At 50.5% G+C, this 24,546-nt stretch overlaps 2 protein-coding genes and 1 pseudogene across 13 annotated transcripts in view; 2 read left to right on the top strand and 1 right to left on the bottom strand.

The window, feature by feature from the left end:
• Nucleotides 1-1,373, bottom strand: part of C17H16orf96 (chromosome 17 C16orf96 homolog) — a 47,147-nt gene extending 45,774 nt beyond the window's left edge. For all 11 annotated transcript variants that reach the window (XR_012443271.1, XR_012443272.1, XM_074060215.1 and 8 more), the window contains exon 1: nt 844-1,373. The gene's annotated coding sequence lies outside the window, so the exon portion shown is untranslated. The remainder of the gene's footprint in view (nt 1-843) is intronic.
• A 440-nt stretch (nt 1,374-1,813) lies between these two features.
• Nucleotides 1,814-23,889, top strand: Cdip1 (cell death inducing p53 target 1). 2 transcript variants are annotated; one of them, XM_020176043.2, is made up of 5 exons: nt 1,814-1,966; nt 21,091-21,192; nt 21,363-21,518; nt 22,178-22,451; nt 22,557-23,889. In XM_020176043.2, exons 2-5 carry the CDS (start codon nt 21,111-21,113, stop codon nt 22,666-22,668), a joined length of 624 nt encoding a protein of 207 aa, XP_020031632.1. In that variant the 5' UTR covers nt 1,814-1,966; nt 21,091-21,110; the 3' UTR covers nt 22,669-23,889. The 2 variants fall into 2 exon arrangements, with proteins under 2 accessions (XP_020031632.1, XP_020031633.1); XM_020176044.2 differs by lacking the exon at nt 1,814-1,966 and adding an exon at nt 2,199-2,353.
• On the top strand, nt 19,310-19,406 carry LOC141418678 (U6 spliceosomal RNA; annotated as a pseudogene).
• Nucleotides 23,890-24,546: the final 657 nt, after the last annotated feature.

Genomic DNA, 24,546 nt, shown 5'->3' with positions numbered 1-24,546 from the left:
TTTTTTTTTTGGTGGTACTGGGGTTTGAACTCAGGGCTTCACACTTGCTAGGCAGGCGCTCTACCATTTGAGCCACTCCACCAGCCCAAATTTTTATGCTTTTTAACATTGTTAGTAGAAAAATTTTACAAATGTGCTATAAATTACATGTGCTGGCATCCGACCTTCCTAATTGCCTCTCTTAGTCTAAAGCACTCTCTACACAGAAATCAGACGGATCCTATAAAGTATCATTCAAATCATACGTAGACAAGTCTCATTATTTAAGACAGTTATAGACACTGAATTAGTGAACCACTGCTTCTAGGGGAAATCATTTTTTGTTGTGAGTGTGTTTAAACACATCTTTTTGAATAGTTATTGCTCATTCAGTGCAAGTTGAACTCAAAAGCTTCCTGAAGGAAGCTCAGCTAACATATTTTTTCAGTAAAGCACATTAGAACCTTCTTGCGCTTTGAAACAAGACATCACACTAGCATCACACTTGGGGCCATTTTAAACGGCAATGTTGAAACCAGAGTTTGGGCCCAACTCTTGAGATTCCATATGCCAGGTCTGGCCACTCGCCCCTATATGCCACATAAAGAGGCGTGGGGAAGGCAGAGAAAGGTTAATTACACAGCTCAGGACATGCCTTGGGAAGAGGCACAGTAAACACTCAGCTCATCCTCAGCCATCTTCCTAGCACAGACATGAGCTTAGGTTAAAGTAGACAAAAGAACTGGGGGCAGGGGACAAAGGTAAGCATAGTTAAACTGTCCCAGTCACCGGTGTGTTCTGGTTGACCATTATCTCAGTCCAAGGGTTCTGGGAGAGGTTCTGGAGTTGTTATCTGAAACTTACTGTTAACTGGCAGGTTGTCCATCTGAGGAAGGTTTACTGTTGGGGGCAGTTTCTGTCCCTTGTCATGAAGATGTTATTATCTGTCTCTCCTGAAATCCAAGGTGACTGCAAAATGACTGCAAAGAGAATGGCTGATACAAAATAGAGGCAGGGATGCCAAGCTTCTCTTGTTTGTAGTTAATTCGTGGGCCCAAGAAGGAGTCAGTGCTTTTCAGAAAAAGCAACTTGAGCACCCGTTACAACGTCATCAGCAATCAGTACAAAAGTAAGAAAAACAAGGCGCTAAATAACCACTCCAAAGGACACTTTAGACTGAGTGTGCACTTATTTGACTTCAGCTAAGACTGTGCAGTCAGTATATCCGCAAATGGATGAGAAAGCACTGTAAGTATTGACGTGGGGGTTAGAAACAAATGTTAATGAGCAGGAGAATTTGCAAATATTAAACCCGTGAATACGATAACTAATTCTACTGCTTAAAGCTCTTCAAAGTCTTCAGATTCCACTTATATTTGCATCCTACTTCCAGCATCCTCACCGTGCTGACTACAAGGGTTTCCAGTTCTTTCTGGCCCAAGCCGGTCCCTCCTCTGCCATGAACCATCTTCACTTTTTTCCTAAACTCTGCTCAGAGGTCCATCTGATAATTCTCTATTGGGGCATCCCGTTGCTTTCCTTCGTGGCCCCGGGGTATTTTGTGATGTACATTCTGACTGACAGAATGGAGGCCCTCTGAGAGCCGGGGCAGCGACACTGCGCATGATGCACAGCGCCTCAACTTGACAAACGCGGCTAGGAAGCAAGAACAGTGCGCCATCCTTGCACCCAGGCCGGGGGAGCCGGAGGGGACCGAGGGCGCGCGCTGCCCGGCCCTACCCCTACTCTCCAGCCTTCCCCTCCGCTGACAGGCCCGCGGTCCTGCCACGTGCTCAGCTGGCACGCGCGCCGCCTCCCGCCCCCAGTGACGTCACCGAGGCACGTCACGTGCCGCACGAGGCCGCGCACTTCGCTGCAACGCCCGGGCGTCTGGACCCTCCTGTAGAGCCTACCCGCTTCCTCTGACAGAGCGCGACAGCCAGCTGCTGTGCTGCTGCCTTTACTCCGCTGAGGGGCTGCGGGGACGGTGAGTTACCTTTGTGCATTTGGGGACAGCTTCCCCCGAGAACTATTTCTCCCCCACTTCCCCTCTCCCCGCCCAGCCAGAAAGGGGGTTGGGCTTCGCACCCCTAAGGCCGGGATGACTTCGGCCACGGAGCCCTTCCCCCGCCCGCGGCTCCGCGCAGTGCATGTCGGGTGCCGTAGATCCCTTCGTCAGAGTGCTGCGGACGCGATTACGGACTACAAGTCCCAAGAGCCTCCGGGCGCGCTAGAGGACTACAAGTCCCAGAGGCCTCAGGGCACGAGGGGGCGGTGTCCGTGCAGAGCCCGCGGGCTGAGGGCTTCTTGGAGCCCCTGGAAGGATCCGGCCCAGTGTCTGCATCCCGGCAACGTCGGGCGCCTGACTTTGGAGGTAAAGGGGATTGGGGTGGCGTGGTGCGGCCTTTCTTCCTCGGAACGGTGCTGGGTCCCAGGGTGGCCTGGGGGTTTCGGTGTTGTTGCAGCTGCGGGGCTGCGGCGACAGCTTTTCAGGGCTTGGGCCGCGAGCCCCTCGTTATCTTCCCTGAGGACCTGGCAACTAGGGTGGTCCCTCTTACACGCCTCCCGATGGTTCCTGCAAGGGAAGGTTGTGCGGGTTCCCCCTGCCGCCCCCCCCCCCGCGGGAGATTGGAGAGGGGCGGGCGCTGTTTCCTCAAGGAACGGGGGTCTGGAGGAGGGTCTCTCCGCGCGAGCACCCCGGCCGAAGCCCGCGAGTGACCTTGGCGGTCCGGGAGGAGGCAGTCGTCCTTTCCCTCCCCCGTGCGGCTTGCCGCGTGCGGGACTGGACGTGGCTGTACGCGGCGCTCCCGCAGACGGGTTGGGGAGGCGGAGGGCTGGCCAAGTCTTATGCCATCCAGAACCTTGGCGGAGGTGGGTTCTCTGGGGCCTCTTAACAGGTGTCAAGGAAGACGGAGGGAGCGGCCTAGGATCCTCTGCGTCAAAACGACTTGGCATCCTTGTAAAAAAGGGCAGATTCCTGGGGTTACCCCACCCCCAGGTTCTGATTGGGTAATTGTGGGATGAGGTCCAGTAATCTGTATTTAATAAGCTCCCCAGATGATTTTCAGGCACACTTGGGACTGAGAACCATTGTCCCAGAGTGAGAATCAAGAGCCCCAAGCAGGGGGCATACCGAAACATCTAGGTCAGTTTTGTTTGCGCTCTGGGACAGAGTGTGGGCTAGGCAGTGCCTAAGCAAATAGGACCGCTCTCCTTGGTACTTTGCTTCTATCTTTGGGGCTGACCTGAGTTGGGCGGGGAGAGGTGTGCTAGCTCTGTTTGCCCTCTGCTCTTATGGGGGGGGAGATATTCTCAGAACACCCCACCACCCCCACATTTAATTAGGAAAAATCTGAAACATACAGAAAAGTTGAAATTTAGTGTACACCTATGGACCACCACCTAGAATGTATAATTAACGTTTTTTTGTACCTTGTCAAGTATCTATCCAGTCAGCAACCCATCTTATACTTGTTTATACATGCCAAAATAAGTTGCAGATACCACCATATTTCCTTTCCAGATAATTAAGCCTGCATATCATTAATTAGAGTTTTAGAGTTCTTTTGTTATTGATGTTTTAGCCAACACAAGCCCTGGGTATTTGGGAGTCTATGTCTATCTGCCTTCCAGCCCTGAAGATCCAAAGGGTTTGGAGATTTTTTCCACAGGCTGGGGCTCTGGAACCAGAAAAGACCTTAAATGTGCTCTTAGGAGGATTTGTAATTAACAGGCATGATTCTAGAAATACCCTAAGAGCAGAAACATGGAATGTATGGAGAATACTTCAGAGAACAGAATTGTTTTGAGAGGAGAGAATGCAATGTGTCGCCAAAGGCCAGGTGCCCCAGCAGACCATGCTGGCAGTAATTGAAGTGAACTGTCTGCCCGCCTAGGCCAGCCTTAATCTCTTGGCTTTTATTATTACTACTTTTTTTTTTTTTTTTTTTTGAACATAAACTTGCCCAGTTTGAACCTGCTGGCTTTAGGGTGTTTTCTAAACTCCAGAGGAACAGGGCTCGGGAGCACATTTGACATTTCACAAGTGGCATGGCTTTGACTCCCTTAGGCTCTGATTCTTTGTTCCATAGCCCAAACACCCATCCTTCACTCCACTCACTCTGTTCAATTGAGAGGGAGAGAACAGATAAACTATGAAAATTCATCTCTACTTTGAGAAACACTGTTTGTGGAGCAAGGACATATTTTTGCTCATAGAGAACACAATTTGGGAAATGTGGCAGTTCATAATGTCTCTGTCCTTTATGTGGAGGGTGTGCTGGTGAGAAGACAGCATATCAGGGAGCTCTGCAGAGGACTTTGGCCCTTAATGTGAAGGAGAGGAGGAGAGCCAGGCTGGCAGTGACGAGGTTTCTTGCCTGTGAGGGGCTTGAAAGTAGATAGCACAGGATAGAAATGTGCCCTTTTTTTGGATCCCTCAAAAGGCTTCTATCTCCATCTGCACCCTGTCAAAATTCTCTCAAATACTACCTCTTTGGGAAGAGGGGGGTTTGAGGCTGCAATGTATAATGCTGCATAGGAGAGAGAAGCCAGGCCAGTGGCCTGCCCCTTACCCCTCCCTCCAGAGGGTTCCCACCTGGGGAGATGCTGGGCTGCCTCCTGGAGTCCATGGCCCACTGAGTCTGCCCAGTGCCCCTCCTATTCTGTGAGTCATCAGACAGTGCTCTGTGGATAATGATAGGATTCTGGAACCAGTACTGCCTAGACTTAGGGTCAGTAGACCACATTGGAGGCCCTTCCTTGTGACTTTGAAGCTGGGTAACAAGCCATTTGCCTTCCCAGAACCTCACTCATGACCTCTAGGTGAAAAGCAACACCTAGGCCAGATGAAGAAGACCTGTATCCACTGTAAGCACTGAAAAGATTAGGGTATCTTCATATTAGACCAGTGAAAACAGTGCAAAGCACATAGCACAGGACAAAGAAGTCCATCAAACAGGCATGGTGGTGTACCCCCAAAATTCCAGCTACTCTGAAGGCTGAGATGAGAAGATTGGTGGAGTCCAGCCTGAGCAACATTGTCTCAAAAAACTTCATGACATTCTGGTACTTTCCATGAGAGCAGATGTGATGCATTTTTGGTAATATTGGGTCATTTTTTACAGAAAATATTTCTTGTCATCTTTTCAGTGCTCCTGATTTGTGAGTGCTGTGAGCACCTGCTTGGTGTGTCTGCTGGGTGATCACATCGTCAATTCTCACTGCAAGGACGTGGTACAGGAGTTCAGTAGAAGCTGTGGATGTGTTCAGTAAATATAAATGCAGTCTGAATTCAGATCTAGTTGCAGTGTCTGGGTTTTTCCTTTTAGAAGAAAAGGAGGCCAGAGCAGGTAGAGGTAGGTAGGGAGGGTGAGAGGGTTGCCATGAGTGGCATTGCAGAAGAATGCTGACCCCTTGCGCAGAATGGAAATGCATTCCAACTGACGCAAAGTACAACATCCCTGCGAGCCGAGAAAGAGGGAATGAGATTTTTGAACAGGGTGAGGCTCTTTGTGCATTGTTCCTCCTTGGTGGGTTCTCATCTGCCATCCACAGAGGTAGTAGCCCAGGCATGAGTCTCCCATCCCAGGAAGCAGCCAGAGTTTCTAAGTGACTTAACTAGGGTTTCCAGATAATGGTAGAGCAGGGCTGCACACCCAGCTCTTCTCCTGAAACAGGTTAAAGGGAAAGAGGACCAGGGAAATGGGCTTTCCTGGCCTCATAGTGATTATTGCTGCTGTTTTTTCCTGTTCTGGATTTTTGTCTTAAAGGCACTTGTAGGAGGGAGCCAGCAGACTGTATCTCAGCTGTGAATGTGTTCTGGCCCTGGGCTGTGGGGTAGTAGGCGGTTGTGTTAGGAACTGCATAGGCCATCCACTGAAGTTAATCCCAAACCTCATGGACTCTTTTTATTCAATAAACATGTACAGATAGTTTGGTGAAGTATGAGGTAGTGTGGCAGCACTGGGATGGATAGTGGTAGGTCCAGGGCACAGAGCTGAACCCAGACGTTCCCCTCAAAACTTTGACCATCAGATGAGATCGTGGGAATATTTTTCAAGCATGGACTAAGGAGGGCTTGCTAACTGGTCAAGGTTTAAGGGGAAAAGAAAAGTCTAGAACCCCTTTCAGCCATCCAGTTTGGTGAGTGGGTACAGTGAACTGAAGTAGGGACCTTTGGTGAGGAGCCCCTGCTCAGGAGTGTCAGCCAGGCTATGGTGCCCATCCTTTATGTGCTGCCTGGTGCTGTGGAGAAACTGCCCCCAAGTACCATCTCTGCCTTCCAGGAGCTGCAGGCCTGGCTGTACACTGTGTCCTTATTTACGACTTTTGATTTCCTCTGCTATGAGTGACAAATGTCTTGGAATGCCTAAAATGCCCTGCCTGCCTGCCTGCAGGGCCCCAGCCCTCAGACCTCTCCTAGCAGCTGAAGTCCCCAGTGGTTTTGACAGGTATCTTTTGTAAGTTCTTACCAAGGGTGCCCTTGCTTCTCAGGTGGATCTTCAGCTTCCTGAGGGCAGGGGCAATGAGGTGAATGACCTCTGTATAGACCAGTTAATTGTTGGCTGAATTTTGGAGTCAAGTGTCTTGACTCTGCAAATAGTCACTTAGAAAAAAGAGAAAAAACTTGGATGATGATGTCCTGTGAATAAAACTGACTCATGGTTGAACCTGAAGAATCCTGCCTGTTCCAGGGAGAAGGCCTCCAGTGAACCCTTCTCAGCTCTTGGTGAGAAATGAGGAGCTCTCTGGTGTTCTGTATCCTCCCAAGGCTTGGGCCTTAGTTTTTGTCCCCAGTGTGGTCAAGCTCAGGTTCCACAGTTGCGAGTGTTTACCAGGTTGACCCATTCTCTGCCCCTGGTCAAACCTAATGAGAAAGGAACTGTGCCTTGTGGCTGCAGGTGGTAGTCAGGTACTCTGGGGTCCCCTTCCAGAAGCCACCTATTGGTTATCAGGACTTTGGGGGACTGTGTTAGTACCCCATGCAGAGTGCACGAAGTGGGGACAGTGCAATTTCCCAAGCCTCCCAAAAGCCTGCCAGCTTACTCAGTAAAAGTGGGTGTCCTGCAGTGCCAGAGGACCTAGCCTAGCCCCTTGCCCTACCAGCTCCTGCCCTCAGCTCACCCAGTCTCTCAGCACCACTTTGCTCAGGTGGTGTCCCTGGCCTTTGCATGTAACTTTTCTGCCTGACCTTCTCCCCACCTATGCATATGGCTCGCCTTCTCACCACCTTCAGACCTGGCATGTTCCCTGCTTGGCGACCCTTCCCTGTGTAGAATCACTCCTCTGCAGCACTCCCTTGTTTCTTCATTATTGTATCATTGTATGACATGCTTTATATTTCTGTTTTACAGGTTCCCCCATCCATTAAGACAGATGTTGTCTCCCATGTTAATTGCCCATGGAAAGTGCCTGACATGTAGTGGGTGCTCAGTATTCATTGGGTGAATAAAATCATATGCCATGTCTGCATTTCAGCTCTTTTGTCTTCCTAGTAGCTGGGCAGTTCTGGAGCCACAGGGTTACCGCCTGTGTGTTCTGGCCTTCCCTGAAGCGCCAGGGATACCATTGTGAATGCAGAGTTGAATCCTCAAGTGTAGTCATTGGGTTTGGTTCTGAAGTCAACTGGTAGAGCAAAGAACTCATGAAGTCAAACTGCCCTTTGAAGTCCTTGAATGGCCTGAGAGAGATATGGAGGGACCATGGCCTGGAGGAGACAACTGATTCAGCATCTCTTTTCATTCCCCAGTCCAGCTTTCAGCACCGAAAAGCTAGGAGGTGGCAGCACTACTTCAGCTTTTTGTTCTAGGTATCACGACATCCTTGTAAACTAAGTGCATAGGATGGGATTCCACTGGCAGTGTACACAGTTGTATTTTGAACAATATTTTGGAGATTGAAAAAGAGGGCTGACAGTGCTGTAGAAGGAGCGTTGGGTGTGAGTCAGGACAGCTGAGGTTCCACCTCAGCCTGGCATCTCTAAGCAGATGGGACAGCATGCCTGTCTTCAGAGTCTGCTCCCCAGTCTGTTGCTCCTCATCTTGCCCGTAGAATCTCCAGTACTTCATGTAGCACCTGCCTTTGGCTGCTTCCTAAACGTTTGGTGCATTAATGTCAGCTGAGACTTGAGACTTAGGCATCTCTGATGGCTTATCCAGCCCTGAAAGGTGGTCTCTAGATGTCTCAGTCATAGAGAAATCTATACATGGCTAAATATGGCAAGCCCAAACATGTATGCTCCCATTTTCCCAAGGAGAAACACCCAAAACAGTTCTGTTGTCCCCCCTAGTGAAAATGAACTCTTAGGGCCCAGTGTCATGTTTGAGTGACAGGAATTTAGTTATACTGTTTCACATAATGCATATAAAGTACAGCTTACATTTGCTTCCTACACTAGGGTCCTGGTGCACTTTCATTCCACTCCTCCCATGCACCTTTGCTGACATCCACCACCCTACAGGATAGAGTGCCCTTGGTGCAGGCTGGCTGAGCACTTGCAGCTGTAGGATGGTTCCAGTGTGACCTAGGACAGGGCACATTCTCAGGTTTTCCTATTGGTCCTGCAGAATGCAGCTTGCTGTGTGCTTTTAAAGCAGTTTTGAAAAGGCTGTTTACAGGCTGGGCACTGGTGGCTCACACTTGTAATCCTTGCTACTTGGGAGGCTAAGATTGGGAGGATTGCCTTTCAAGGCTAGCCAAGGCAAATAGGTCAAGAGACCCCTATCTCCAATAAAATAGGCAGAATAAAATGAGCTGGAGGTGTGGCTCAAGTAGTAGGGTGTCTTGTTTTGCAAGTGTAGATGGCGTTTCTAAAATTAGCCAGCTCTCCCTTATCAGTCCTGCCAGTGGAACAGGTGCCGATGACTTGTTTATTCATTAGTTGTGGTTGCAGCTGTAGCTGCTTTTGTTTCTTTTGCCCCTCTTTCCCTTTCTGTACTTCCTGAAGGAGTTTTCTGCACCAGCAACAGAACATGAAGAAACAAATTCCCAGGCACAGAGGCAGCTCAGAGGGCACTGGACAAGGAGTGTGGAGTCTGAGCTGGCTTTCCAGCCAGGCCTCAGGAAAGCCCAGCAACCTTGTCACTTTTGGTTGTTACCAGGTGTTGCATGGGGATTTGGTTACCTGCCTTCCTCTGTCATGGGACAGGATGGCTCTCCAGGCCAGGTCTCTGAGGCTAGATCTAGACAGATCTAGACCCTCAGTTTGCCTGGAGTTCCGGGTGGCCACCTGAGAGATCAGAGGGATTCATTCTACCAGATGCAGTGAGACTCAGTAAAGGCTACATGCTAATTTGTGAGGGAGAACCCTCAGAGGTACGGAGCATTCTGTCCTGAAGGCAAAACCAGACCGTAGGCCAAGGCACCTTTCTGGATCAAGGAGACATACATAAACTTAGCACAGTTAGGAGCATTTTGAGGAAGGTATTACTCAAAGGAGCTACTCAGCTCCTATGTTCATCATAGGAAAACTAGAAGCAGCATAAGTAAAAAGCTTTTGTTTGTATTTATACGTAAACAAATCAGCCAAAACCTCACTACCCAGAGAAAACTGCTAAGTAGAATTACACCATGTGTGCTGCCTTTACTCAGTGCTGTTGAGCCCTCCTTCCCAGGTTAGTAAAAGTACATCTGTGTCTCTTCCAGGGGTGAATGCACCCACACTGTGGAGGTACACCATGGGCTTTAACTGTCCCTTTGGTTCAACATCAGGACAGTGATGCATATAAACACCTCTTGCATGGGAATTGTCCATGAGTTCTAATTTAGCTCTGGGGCAGACACCTTGAAATGGAATTAATCAAATGGAATGTGCAGGTACTACAACTATCTCTTAGAAAAGAATTAACCTGCTCTGCTGCGGCCCCTGCTGTTGATGCTAGGTCACAGCAAGTGAAAGTAATTTCGACAAGAATTCAATGTTATGTAAATGGTGCAGTAATTGTCATCATAGTTCCTAGAAGTCTTACTACTTTTTTTTTCTTTTTTGGGGGGCGGGGAGACGTATTGGGGTTTGAACTCGGGGCCTCTCACTTGCTAGGCAGGTGCTCTGTCATTTGAGCTGCTTCAGCAGCCAGTCTTAGTTAAAACCATTAGTCCTGTCTATCTTTTGATTTTGCTTCTGCTTCAGAGCAGCCAAGGTGTTCACTCTCTTTTTTTGTGCTTTCTTTTTCTCATGCTTTGTCACACCTCCATTGATACTACATCTTATCACAACTCTGGGTCAGGGTTACTGCTGCCACCATTTTACAGATAAGAAACCTGAGACTCAGCTGAGTATGGTAGTGCACATCTGTAATCCCACTTGGGACGTAGAGACAGGAGGATCTTCAGTTCAAGCCAGCCTGGGCTAATAGTGAGACCCTGTCTCAAAAAGGAAAAAAAAAAAAAAAGCCAAACCTGAGACTGGAAAGTTGCAAGGCAAGGTGGTGGTGTGGGACCTACGTAGGGCCTGTGTCCCATTTAGTGCAGGGTCTGGTTGAGCTGGTGTCTTGGCTCTGTTGAGATTGATTGGCTGGGTGGGAGGAGAGCAGATGGGAGAACTAGTTCTGCTTTCTGGTCCTTTCTTTTCACTTTAGCTGATTTTGAAGTGTTAATTCCCAAGACCTCAGATACACCCATGTTCAAGTGTGAAAATAAAGAACTGGTTCAGGGCCATCTGAGGGAACCATCTCTCATTCTGTCTCCATCCGGACAGTGGAACTTAGGCCACAGTCAGGATTTCCCAGACCTGCCAGTGCTCTGACTTGGCAGCTGAGAGCAATAGCCCCAGAGTTGGGACACATTGGTGGCCCTCCCACCCATCTTAGGACAGCTCAGCCTTTGTAGGGCTGTTCTGAGACCAAATGGACCTCTGTGGGGGGTGCTTCTCTTTCCTGCTTCCTGCCTAGAGTGTAGGGAGTAGTGTCCTGCTGGTCAGCTGCAGGGAGTCCAGGTCTGATCACACACTAATGGGGAAGCAAACATTGGTCACAGTTTTGTGCAGGGTGTGTTGGAGAGGAGCAAGGTGAGGGTCTGGGGCATTGTCCCTACAACAGTGGATCCTAGGAGAGGTCTATGTGTTCACTTTGAATACTTCCTGTGTGTCCCCTTGCTGGGCACCTAGTCCAAATAGTAAACACTCCATCAGTGTTCACTACACACCACCACCATCTTCACCATCCAGAACTGTCTGAGTCCTAGCGAGTGCTAGGATTACGGAAGAGTAGCCTTGCTCCAGGGCCACCAGGCTGCACTTCTCAGGGGGTCTTTTTTTTTTTTCCAGTACTGGGGATAGAACCAGGGTCTTGGACATGCTGGCCAAGCACTACCACTGAGCTGCATCTCCAACCCTTGGTTTTCTGTCTTTTGTTTTGAGATGGAATTTCATGTAGCCCTTGCTGGTATTGAACTCATGATCCTCCTCCCTCAGCCTTTCACATGCCAGGGTTATAGGTGCATGTCACCATGCCCCGGTCAGCCCTTGGTTTTGTAAGTCAGGGTCTCACTATAGTCAAGGCTGGTCTTGAACTCACTATGTTGCCCAAGTTGGTCTTGAAATCGCAGTTTTCCTGAGTGCTGGGATTAATAGGCATGTAATCCCACACCTGGCTTTGTGTGTGGGGGGGTCTGTTTCAAATAGTGAAAGCTTTTGCTGTGGACTGCCAGCTAGGGGATGCTCTGAGAGCGACAGCCTGCGGACTAGCTGAGCCTGTGTCCTGTGATCTGGAGAGAGTCAAGTAATTAGAAATGCTTAATGGGAGCATTTGAATTGTGTCACTTGGAAAGAAGTGTGCCTTCAGGCCTTAGTAACACTATGTATTTTTAATATTTGTTTTTCTTCCCTAATGACTGGAAGTTGATTTCTCTCTCATGTCGTTAGTGATGGCTTCCATTTCCAAGGTCACCTGTGGTCAAGCCTGGCTGCTGGGGCTGCCGCATCCATATTTCACTTTCCAGGTAGCAAGGAGGAGGAAGGGGCCCTAGACTGGACTGAGAGAGCTTCCTCCAGGCCTCCTCCCCAGTGCCTTCCCACAGCCTGGACACTTTAGCTTGCAGGTCTTTGGCCTGAGTTTAGTCAGGAAGAAGGGCTGTGATGTTTTATTCACCCTGAATAAAAGTGGGTTTTTTTGTTTTTTTGTTTTGTGGTAGTGGGGTTAGAACTAAGGACCTTGAGTTTGCTAGGCAAGCACCACCCCCAAGCCCCCCCCCTTTTTTGGTGGTACTGGAACTTGAACTCAGGGCCTTCACCTTGAGCTACTCCACCAGCCCTATTTTGTGAAGGGTTTTTTGAGATAGGGTCTCAAGAACTATCTGCCCAGGCTGGCTTCAAACCGCCATCTTCCTGATCTCTGCCTCCTGAGTAGCTAGGATTACCAGTTTCAGATGGGGTCCAGGGCTAGCCTCAGACATAATCCGCCTACTTCCACCTTCTGGGTAGCCGGGATTAAAGATATTTTTAATCCCACCACACCCTTAAAAGAACTCTATAGGCAAGAATATGGGAAGAAGAGGTCTGGGTGCAGCTAGCTGTCTCTGGCACATACTTTATTAGGCTGAGTATCTTATCATTATGTTCGTTCTTTCCAGCGTGGCATAGAGGATCACAGCCTTGGCTTTATTATGGGTGGTGTTTACCTGCATAGTAGTTGATTTAAAGGCATCTCCCATAACAGCCACCACCTATTTGAGTGCCTGTCCTAGCCCAGACCTTTACAAATGGACCTTAGTTCAGCCTCACAAGACTCTCATTTTCCAAGTAGGAAACAACAGATTAAGGAATTTTGTCCAGGAAGACCTGTGCTCTCAGTACTTTACTGATGGTCAGGAAAGGACGGTGTCTGTTTTTGTCCCGCAGTGCCATTCAGAAGGCTGAGTGGTGTCTGGGGTCCTACAGAGAGAGGCCTAAAGCCTGAGGAGGGCCTGGGAAGCTTCCTGGTTGGCTCTGTTGTCCTTGTCCTGGGAGTCTGGAGACTGTACTCCAGAGCAGGCCCTGTGGCAGGGTACTCCAGTGCTGCATTCTGACCACCCCCAGCAGGCACAGCCACCTTCCTTGGACCCTGTATGCTTAGTGTTGCCATTGCCCTCCCCCACTTCCACTTTCCTGCTGGGTCCCCTAACTCCACCTCACTTCCTTCCTGGCTTGTTCCTAAGGCTTGCTTTGAGAGATACATCTTAGGCCCCATAACAGTGGTCCTTCTGTTCTTTCACCATTGGGCACACTTTGGGTTTCTGAACATGATACTCAATGCCTGTCTCCGCCACCCCACTGTATGCATCTGAAGGCAGGCTCCATATATGTGCTCCTTGCTGTACCTGGCCTATATCTGATACCAAGGACCAGGATTGGCTGAGCAGCTTTTGGAGAGATGCTGACTTCTGTCCCACCCATCCCTATGGTGCTTAGGAGACTGGGACAGAATACAACTGTGTGATGTTACCGAGGGAGCCAGTGACCACTGCTTGTAGGCCACACTGCCCACTGCGATGACCCCTCACGCTGGCCTCTACCCTGGCTGATGCTGCCTGTTCCAGCAGGTGGGAGGCTGTGGACAAGGCAGAGGGCTGCCTTTCAGTTTCCCCAGCAAGGTAGAACACCCTGCTCCTAGCCAGATGCCGGAGTCTTGCCTCATGGGAACAAAGGAGCCCCTCTGATGCCAGCTGGCACCTTGGTGCCAGGTTGCCACAAGGGGAACGCCTCTGGGGAGGGGCAGTGGCACCCAACCAGGCCCTAGAGCACGGCTGTGCAGCTTCACCCGGCCACTCTGCCATCCCGTCTGGGGTAGAGTGTTTTCCCAGGGATGTTGACCAGAGCTCCAGGCAGGTCCCCACATATCCAAGAGGAGAGGTGGTCCTTTGGCGAATTGCTGTACCTCTTCCTTTCCAAACAGTTGTCTCAGGGGTTCCCAAGAGGGTGTGGTCTTTGCTCTACTGGAAATGGACACTAAAGGGCTGAGAAGCAATTGGAGGTGCACAGGCACCAGGGTACCCTACTGCTGGGGATCAGACCTGCACCATGGCAGGACATCAGTGCCTATTGGAAGTCATTTGTAATAGTAATGATAGATGTTGCTTTTATTCAGTGTTCTTGGGTGCCAAAAAGAGTGTTTTACACTCTTTTTGATACAGGGCCTTACTATGTAGCTTAGGCTGGCCTCAAACCCTCAATCCTCCTGCCTCAGCCTCCTGAGTGCTGGAATTATAGGCCTGTGCCACCATGCCCAGCCCAGCCTGCACACTCGTTGTTTAAATCTTGCTCCTATTCTGAGAGTCAGGCAAAGGAGGAAAGTGAGGTGCAGAGGTCACAGAGCTAGAAGGTGGCAGGACTGGATTTGTGCTGGTTGATGGAGAGCCCATGTCTTGACTGCTTGCTTCCATGGCAGCTTCCAGTGCTTCCCTCGGGTGTGGCCCAGATAGAAAAACAACACACTCTGTCTCCCTGGTAGGGATCAGTGACCCACAGGCCACTCATGGTTCCCCTGGCAGTAGATCCCTGACCCTGTCTCCAGATACTTTGTATTGCACCGGCTTCCATTCCCGTGAGGTTCCTCCAGCACAGCAGTTCTCCACCTGTGATCTGAGTTCTTGGGTTCTGAGGCCTCTTGGGGCTGGGGGTCAGAACTTCTTCATTAATAACAAAAGTATTGGTTATATTGCCTTTTTGCATTTTGCTGGATGACGTTCACATAATGGTATAGAATCAGAGGGAATGAAACTGGGTTGGAGCATGGCTCAAGTGGTAGAGTGCCTGCCTAGCAAGTGCAAGGCCCTGAGTTCAAAGCCTATTACAGCAAAATAGCAGCAACAGAGGGAAGGAATTTCCAGAGCCTGAGCTGGGTCAAGGCAGGGGCACCCACCTGTGCTGCTCTTTACCACTACACACATAGCATGCTCCACACGTGAGCTAGTGTCACATAAGAAAATGCAGAAGATAACTCACAAAACCAGAATCTATTTGAGGTCCTTGATATGTATAAAGGAGACCTCATGCCAAAAAGTGAAAACCACTGCTCTGGCAGACCCTGGATTTCGAAAGTGACATCAGAAAGTCTCTCTGGGCTTTGTCCTCTCTGTCACCTCTGCCTCATCCCCCAGGTGCCCATCCTTAGTCCTGGGAGAGTCCACTCATGCACAGAGCCACTGTCCCAATGGGTCTCAAGCTTCAGAGTGCCTCTTCCCTTCCCCTTCTCCTCTGGACTTTCCTCCACAGGGCTTGGTGGTGTTTTGGCTGACAGGCACCCAGGGACAATAAGGCCATGGGTGTATGGTGGGCAGCCCCAGTTGCAGTATGTAGGAGAGTAAGCCCGGAGGTGTGCATCCTGCCAGCCTCTAAGGGGCCCTGCAGCAGCAGGCGGGCCTGGCTGTAGCCCTGGCTCTGTTGCTCACCCAAGTGCATAATTAATAGCCACTAGGGAGCAGAGCCGGGGCAATTCCTAGGGCCCTGAGTGTGGGCTGGAGGCCCCTCTCTGGGAAGCCACAGAGCAGAGGAGAGCAGCTGAACTCTGAGCACCCAGGCGGGACAGACACCTCCTCTCCCCTTCCTTCTCCCACGTCAAAGCCGTGCTCCACTGGCCTGTGCTGGAGTTTCATTCTTGTCAAAGTACAATGATGGACTGCATATACAGTGGGATTCCCTAAAATGTCACCTAGTGATGTAGCCGTTTGTTTGTTAACTATATTCTGTAACGTTTGAACAACACAGAACTGCTTAAGACTTATTCCTCATTATCACATCCCTGCCATCAAGTCCAGTTTGGAGCTGTTAGTGTATTCACAAACTTGTGCATCCATCGCCCCTATCTAATTCCAGAACATTTTCGTCTCCCCAGTAGGCAGATCCAGGATTGGCGGGGGCAAGGGGGTGGCCTTCTCTCAGGAAGGTGCAGGCTCTTGACCTGCACATGACCCTGGACCTTAGGCCAGGTTTGTTTGACTCCAGCACTTCCTGCTGTCCGCTCTCAGTCATTTTCCTGACTTGGGGCCAGCTCTTTCTCCTCAGGGTGGGAGACACAGATGGGTTCTTGGGGTTGGTGCTGCACTGACCCCATGTTAGAAGAGCATGTGTTTTCATCCAAGCTGAGTCACATTCCCTGTGGTCTGGGGTGGGGCCAGAGAGGCAGTTTTGCTTCGTTTCATGGCCCCATACTATGCCTTAAAACCCTCTGCAAGCACCTCAGGTTAGTTCCACCCTCATTCCTGGGAAAGCCCAATCGGGCAGCTCCCAGAGAAGCAGGAGACTGTGTATATGAGACTGGGTCAGCACTGCTCAGTCTGCAAGGGCTGAGTGAATGTCAAGAGTGCAGTTCTGGGGCTGAAGGCATGGCTCAAGTGGTAGAGCGCCTGTCTTGCAAGCGTGAGGCCCTGAGTTCAAACCCCAGTTCTACCCAAAAAAAAAAAAAAGTAAGTGCAGTTCTTGGCAGAGCTGCTTGAGGGGCTGGGGAAGCCAGGTGCGTGTCCAGCTATTATAGGTGAGGAACAGAAGTTTGCCTTCTAGGGATGAACCTGCACTGAGCAGGCTCCAAGCCTCACCTACCCCATGCTGTTGAGCCAACCTGAAAGGCAGGTGGCATTTACATTTAGATGTTCTCAGTAGGTTGGGGTGTGGGATGTGAGGGTGGCTTTGGAGAAAAGTGGCTCTATGCATGGGGTGGTGGGCAGGACTAGAACTGTGTCCTGCCTCTAGAAAGCCCCCAGTCCTGTGCCTGCCCTTGGGAAGGTGGGCTATAGCCACAGACAGGTGGAGGTGGGGCTCCCTGTTCCTAGGAGGCTTGCCTAACTTTTTGCAGAAAGGCCTGGTGGACATAAGGTTGTTAGTCATGGGCATAGGAACCAGGCTGGGCCTCAATGGCCAGTTCCATCCCCCCTTGGACCAGGAGCTTGTGCAGGCCTACCCTCCCTCTCCTAGACATATCACCCTGTTCATACCTTGGGGTTCCCCTAAGTCTGCCCCAGCTCCCCTCTTACTGAACCTTTGTTTTGAGGGTTTTCTTGTTGGTAGGAATTCTAACAGCTCAAGAAAGCTGCAGGCTTTGGTGTGTCAGGGTTCCTGCAGTGCCTGCTCCATATGCCCCATCCTTCTCGACAGTCTGGAGCCACACACCCTGTGCTGCCTCCCTGCCATGGCAAAGGCTGGGACCATTCCTTGCTGGCTGGGCTTCTACTTGAAAAATGCCGTGGAGGGACACTGAGTTCCTTAGTCATTTTGATCTGTGAGACCCAGTGAAAGGGACACCCAGCAACCCAGGCCTTCTCTTGCAAACGTTTCTAGTTCCTGCGTAGTTCCTGCCCTTACTTCAGCTTGTGGAAAGCACCTCTGCCCCAGTAGGGGCCTCTGCTTAGGATTAAGCAGCAGGCACATGGCTTTAACTAGGGCTCAATGTGGTAGTCCCAGCATGTTCAATGCTGTGCCTAGAAATGGGTAAAATCAGGAACTTAAGACTCAGAAGCTGGGCGCCAATGTCTCATGCCTGTGATCCTAGCTACTCAGGAGGCAGAGATCAGGAGGATCTCGATTCGAAGCCAGCCTTGCTTCATGAGCCCCTGTCTTGAAGATACCCAACACAAAAAAAGGACTGGCGGATTGGCTCAAGTGGTAGGGTGCCTGCCTAGTAAGTGTGAAGCCCTGACTTCAAATTCCAGTACCACCAAAAAAAAAAAAAAATAGACTCAAAAGAAATCCTTGAAGACACCTGGCATGTGATATGTGAGACCATGTGGTCTTGGGAACATAACTGAGCCTGCTCTTACCTTTTCTGTAACATGCAGATACTAAAGAGCTGCCCCACAGGCTGGTCTAAGGCTAAGTTGATACTCAGGTAGGGTTCAGCACTCTGGAGCCCCCAGGAAATGTCCCGACTCTGAGAATGGCAGGATTTTTCCTCCTCTGGGTCCTTCCTTACTCAGAAAAGTCTTGTGGGCTTTGGAGAGCACCCTGCCCTTGTAGGGCTCTCCAGAAGGCCTTTCAGGGCCTGCGCTGGGTGTGCCTGTGGCTACACCATACTGCACCTGATAGGTGAGCCTGTGCTGCCACTTGAGTTTGGTGGTTTCCTTCTCAGCTTTTCAGCTGAGACCACCTCTGCTGAAGGTTTGTGGGATGAGACCAGCCGTGTGAGGAGCTCATGAACCCTGGGGTCTGAACTACATGCTAGTTTTATAATAGAAGGTGTTTGGGGTGTTGGTGTTTAAGTTCTGGAAATCTTCATGAGCTGTGTCATCTGATTCTTCTCTGCACGGAGGGATCTGTCCCATTGTCTGTGCTGCACTTAAGACAGGGAATAGGATGAGCAAGTGTGGATGTGGCAGGCTGAGGAGTGAGTCATGGTAAACAGGGAGGGCTGTGGGGAAGACACACTGAGCTGCAGCAGGGCCCTGCAGCTCATAGGGGCTCCTCTCCCCCAGCAGCATGTGTGGGTTCCAAGTTCTCTACTGTTTACTTCTAAATTTTCTTTATGGTGCAAGCATTCAAACCTAGAGCCTTGCACATACTAGAGAAAGTGTTCTACCACTGATCTACATTCCCAGCTCAGGTTCTTTTTTTTTGGCTTTGTACTGGGGTTTGAACTCAGGGCCTTATGCTTGCTACCACTTGAGCCACTCCACCAGTCCTGTTTTGTGTTGGATATTTTCAAGATAGGGTCTCTTGAACTATTTGCCTGGGTTGGCTTTGAACTGCAGTCCTCCTCATGATTGCTGCCTCCCAAGTAGCTAGGATTACAGGTGTGAGCCACCAGCACCCAGCTTTTTTTTTAAAGCTGTGTCTTGCTGTGTTGCCCAGATTGGCCTCCAACTCCTGGCCTCAAGTGATTTCAATGCACCTGACTCAGCCTCCCAAGCATCTGGTTTCATTTCTCTTAGGAAAAGACATTCAGCATCTTTTCATGTTGTGTTTTGGTCATTTATCTTTCCTATTTTCCTCCAGCTATTCCAAAGGCTGGGTGTGGCAGTACATAACTACAATACCAGCAGTAGGGAGGCTGAGGCAGGAGGATTGCAAGATAAAGGCCAGCCTGGGCTACATAGCAGGATCCTGTCTCAAAAGAAGATCCTTTGTTCATTTGCTTATTTATTTTGCAGTAGTGGGGCTTGAACTCAGGGCCTACACCTTCAGCCACTCCACCAGTGCTTCCTCCCGCCCCCACCCCCCCGTTTTTGTGTGATGGGTTTTTTCAAGATAGGGTCTCACAAACCATTTGCCTGGGCTGGCTTCAAACCACGATCCTCCTGATCTGTCTCCTTAGTAGCTAGGATTACAGGCATGAGCCACCAGCACCCAGCCTCCTTTGTCCATTTTTAATTGAATTATTTCTTTGTTAATCAGTTGTAAGAGTGCTTTATATTTATAAATACAAATCCTGTGCTCACTTTGGCAGCACATATACTAAAATTGGAACGACACAGAAATTAGGATGGACCCTGCACCATGACAAATTCATGAAGTATTCCATATTTAAAAGATAAATACAAATTTTGTATCAGACACATGGTTTATAAGATTTAGTGATGTTCTTTGAGTACAAAAGTTTTTTATTTATTTTTTTGTGGTACTAGGGTTTAAACTCGGGGCTTTCACCTTGAGCAACTCCACCAGCCCTTTTTGGTGATGGTTTTTTCGATAGGGTTTTGCAAACTATTTCCCTGGGCTGGCTTCAAACTGAGACCCTCCTTATCTCTGCCTCCAGAGTAGCTAGGATTACACGCATGAGCCACCAGTTTTTTATTTTAAGCCAGGTGTAGCACATGTATGATCCCTGCACTCAGAAGGCAGGGAAGGTCAGTTTGGGCTATACAGGTAGCAAGACCTTGTCTCAAAAGTTTTTAATATTTCATGGGGGATGGTGGTGTACACCTACATATATTTATGTATTTAATTTATGAACTCCAGGCTCCCTCACCCCTGGCAGAATTACTTGGTGGTGCTTGCCCTTTGTGCCTGGACTGTAAGGACTCTGGCCAAGGCTCTTCTGGGACAGCTGTTATTATTGTATATGGTCTTACGCTGAGTTCTTTCTAGTTCGTATTACTACTTTCAGTAGAAAAATGTAGTCCCACTTGAAAATGCTGTGAACAGTTAGACTTTTATAAGATGCTAAGCAAGAATGAGGCCAGGAGGCCTGGGCTTCCCAGCTTCTCCCTCAGTGCCTAGTTGTAGGTGCTCAGGGAATCTGGTGAAGAAATGAGACAAAGTATTTCACTCCTGACTCCCTCCTCTTCTTCCCACCCCGCCACAGGAAGGTGAACAAGCTGGAACCTAAGTCCATCTCTTGGTCCGTTCTTTCTGCACGCCTTCATGCATGGGAAGTGGATGTATTGCGCATCCACTCAGTACGGGGGTGGATGCTGTATGCTGGTGGGGAGCATAGAGCAGATGGCAAACTCCGCAGCCATGCACTTGGTTGGGGGGGCGGGGTCAAAAGCAGAGCTGTGAAACGGTGGAGGAGAGTAGTAGTTGGACTGTACAGGCTGAGGGTGCTGCCTCCCGTTCCTCTGAAACAGCTCCCCAGAGTCTTGTCTGTCCCAGCTAGCAGCTGAAGGACCTTTACCTGCCTCCCTTCTCTGAGTACCAGAGATCTGAGGTAAGAAGTCTGGCACCCTCACCCTGGCCAAAGCAGCCTCTGGTGGAGGTCAGCTGTAGTAACTGCCTCCATGCCTCCTAAATGTTATGGGAGGGGAGAAGTAGAGGCCAAATTACCCTCAGTGGAGCCCTGGGTTAGGTTCCCAGGGCTACTGGCCAGAGCCTTCACTGGGCCCTGTCCCCAGAGTTCTGGGTTCTTACCCTCCAGCTCCCAAAGAAGCGTGGGTGACTGTAGAGCAGTGCAGAGGATGGTGGCTCTGGGCTGGCAGTCTCCTGGGGAAGGTGCAGCATTCCTAAGAGCAAGTCTACTGGTGATGTTACCGAAGATAGCAGCTCTACTCCTCCCACAGCTTGGAGAAGAGGTGGCAGCTCAGGCACCTGAGTCCAAGGCAGGAGAGCCCAGCAGGAAGAGCCTTAGTGTTTTGCACAAAGAGGCTTTGTGTTTGCACTTGGTGGGCACCTGAGGCTGGCCGCATACCATGTGGTGGGCCCCACTGCAGCCCAGTGCCCGAGTGGAAGCAGATTGGCTGGGAGCCAAGTTCAAGTACGGGTTTTCCCTCCAGGTCCAGGAGCAGCAGCGAAGATGTCTAACGAGCCACCCCCTCCTTACCCAGGGGGCCCCACAGCCCCGCTTCTGGAGAAGAGTGGAGCCCCATCTACTCCAGGTAGGGTTATCCCTGGGGGTCCTTTCCTAGCTCCCTCCCTTCCCCACGTCTGGTTGCGTCCTCTTTAACAGTGGATTAATTGGACCTACTTCAAGATTACCCCATGTCCCAAAGCAGTGAGCTCCAGCTTGTGTTGGAACCGTCTGAGCCTCCCTTTCTGCCTTTCCCAGGCCGCACCTCCCCAGCTGTGATGCAGCCCCCGCTGGGCATGCCGCTGCCCCCTGCAGATATTGGTCCCCCACCCTATGAGCCACCAGGTCACCCAGTATCCCAGCCTGGCTTCATCCCCCCCCACGTGAGTTCGGATGGCACCTACATGCCTCCAGGTGAGTTGGGAAGGGAGCTGAGGGGATCATCAGGGCAGCTGCCATCCAGCCTTCACTATGGCAGTTGGTCACCAGTCATGGACTGTGGACATGGGAGAAAGTGGTAGAGAACAAGGTTTGTCATGCCAGAGGACACTGGCAGGGAAAGCTCATGCTGAAAACTGAGTGTTGCAGGGACTTGAGCCCCTGGTGGAGGCCTGGACCTCTCTGCTCATCAGCAGCTCTCCGGCGCTACCACTCAGGTTAGGCTGGTCCTTGGCACACTAGGCCCTGACACATGGAGAAGCCCTGTATCTAAGAGCGGGGCAGGGCAGCGACATATAACTTTCCTTTCTGTGCTTTAGGCCCTCCTTGTAGGCATGGGCACCCAGTCCCTGTATGCCAGAGGTAAGGGAGCAAAGGGGAAACTGGGCCACAGTCCTAGCTCTCTGACACATTTGTCTTGGTCCCATGGGCCAAGAAAGACTGGGTGAATGTGAATGGCCACCTTGATCCAAGGCCCTAGCTAAAAGGCCTCCTCCTGCAGGCACTCAGTAGCCCTCTGTAAGAGGGCGGTGGAAGCTTCAGGCTGTGCCCTGTCTGCTGAGACCTGGATTTTGTGCTCATTCCTCACTGGGGTAGGAGGCCTGACCTCTGTTCTGTCTTCTGTGTTGTTCCAGGTTTCTACCCGCCTCCAGGCCCTCACCCACCCATGGGCTACTATCCACCAGGACCCTACCCACCAGGGCCCTACCCTGGCCCTGGGGGCCACACAGCCACAGTCTTGGTCCCTTCAGGGGCTGCCACCACTGTGACAGTGCTACAGGGAGAGATCTTTGAAGGCGCGCCGGTGCAGACGGTGTGTCCCCACTGCCAGCAGGCCATCACCACCAAGATCTCCTATGAGATCGGCCTGATGAACTTTGTGCTGGGTTTCTTCTGCTGCTTCATGGGGTAGGTGTGGGTACTGGCAGGATGGGGATGCCAGGGCTCTGTAGACTGCCTCTGCCTCCCCTGCCTTTTCAGGTCTCAAGCTGTCTCTCCCTGTCTCTGATTCAGATGTGATCTGGGCTGCTGCTTGATCCCCTGCCTCATCAATGACTTCAAGGATGTGACACACACGTGCCCCAGCTGCAAAGCCTACATCTACACATACAAGCGCTTGTGCTAACGGAGCCAAACTTGGACTTCCCTACCTGTCAGTCTGGTCCCCTGTGCTCTTTGCTTCCTATACTCAGTGGTTGCCTCCTCCCCTCCCCACCCCCGGGTTGGAAGCTGTGCCACCATCCCCTGGAAGTCCTGTTCTCACCTTGCCCTACCCTGAGCATCTGACTCTTCCAGCAAAAATTCTGTTGGATTAAGGCCAAGGGCCAGTGGGTGGCAGGGAGGTGGCACTGAGTTTGTGTGTTGTTGGTTTGCTTGGCATTTGTGTTCCAGAAGATAAGCTGGGAAGACCTCCTATTGGGGTCCTCCTTCCTCCATTTCCGTCCAAGATCCAGGATTCATCCTGAGTTCCTGGGACCAAAGGCAGCCAGAGCAGTAGCAGGTCCCAGGCTGGGGGCCTGCAGTGGGGGCTATGCCTGAAGCCAGTTGTTTTTGACCTGGTGGGCCAAGAGTAGGGCACTGTCTAGAGTCCGGTGGACTCAAGCAGGACAGGGTCATAGGCCTGGGTTTGTTGTGGGAGTTGTCCCTCTGGGGAGCCAGAGGTAGGGTGTGATGAAAGTAACGACTGCCGACCCTGGCCCTCAGAACTCTCAGGTATGGAAACCCAGGACCTCTAACCCCTTGTCCCAAGTGCCCAAGAGTTGTCTGGTGTAAGGATACCAGGCGAGTCATAGCCCTGGTAGCCAAGAGGGACTTGGACATGCCCTCAGCTTCCACTGGGTTGGTATGCAGACACCCTTTCTGGCCACACCTCTGTGAAGCCCTGTATTTTCTGGGCAGAAGGAATACCCATTAGCCTAGCGTGTCCCATCTGCCCTGTGTCCTGGCTGTGTGTGGATGTGATCTCTGCCTGGTGACTGCTGTGTCCCAGTTGGGACAGATGGCAGATAGGAGGGGCTTCCTTGTAGGTTCATTGGGATCTGCAGTGCTCTCCCTTGGTTCTCTTCCCAAAAAGCACTGGGCTGGGGACCAGGAAGGAACAGCCATAAGTAGTGGGGTGCCCTAGAGGACACCAGCCCTACCAGGTATAAGCCCAGACCTGTCTTTATTTCCTGAATGGTTGGTTTGTGAACTTGCCCATATGGACACTATCCTGCTGCTGTCCCTCTCCTGGTCTCGCACTGCCACTGCATGGCCTCTTGTCACTGTGAATTGTGGCCTGGTTTGAGTTTGTAGTTTCTCATTAAATTGGCCCTTTCACTTCCCTGGCCTGGGCCTCTGCTCTCTTGCCTGGCTTCCTTCTTTTCTTAGGGAGAGGGTGGGGCTACAGGTAGTCACCTTCAGGCAGGGGGTGCTGAGCCCAACTACCTGGGACAACACAGATACTTAAGGACCTAATTATGCCAAACCAGAGTTAGATGTAGACCAGCCCTGCAGGAATCGAGCTGTGACTGGGCCAGGACAGCAGCTGGCTTCAGCACTGGCTATAAAGTTCCCTTACTTTTCCTGATACTGGTTCTAGCCAGTAGCAGTACGTTTGTGTCTGCTCCCCTGAACCTGCAAACTGAAGCCCCCTTCCCTCACCAGCTTGGGCTTGATGTCCTTCTAATCCTGTAGGTGCTGTTCTTAGTCTTTTAGCAAGACAGCCATTAAGATGAGGTTTATGGTCTGAAGGTTAACAGTCTGGGTGCAGTCTGGCACCCATTCTGAACTAGCTCTGGCCTTGTCCCACTAACTTTTCTGAACTGAATGCGGTAGACTCAATCTCTAGTTTAAAGAGTTTCCTCACCTTTTAAACTGTTTTTGAATAAAACTTTTACAGGTAATATAGTCCTATTAATAAAAGATATTTAACTTCACATTTCTATTTTAGATGATGAATTGTTTAAATATAAATATGCGTTTTTTAAGTAGGAAACTTTCAAAGTATTTCTGAGTTAGAAAA

Source organism: Castor canadensis, chromosome 17 (genome assembly GCF_047511655.1).
Source record: "Castor canadensis chromosome 17, mCasCan1.hap1v2, whole genome shotgun sequence".
NCBI lineage: Eukaryota > Metazoa > Chordata > Mammalia > Rodentia > Castoridae > Castor > Castor canadensis.
The sequence above is the reverse complement of the archived record's forward strand: the minus strand, read 5'-3'. Positions and strand labels throughout refer to the sequence as shown.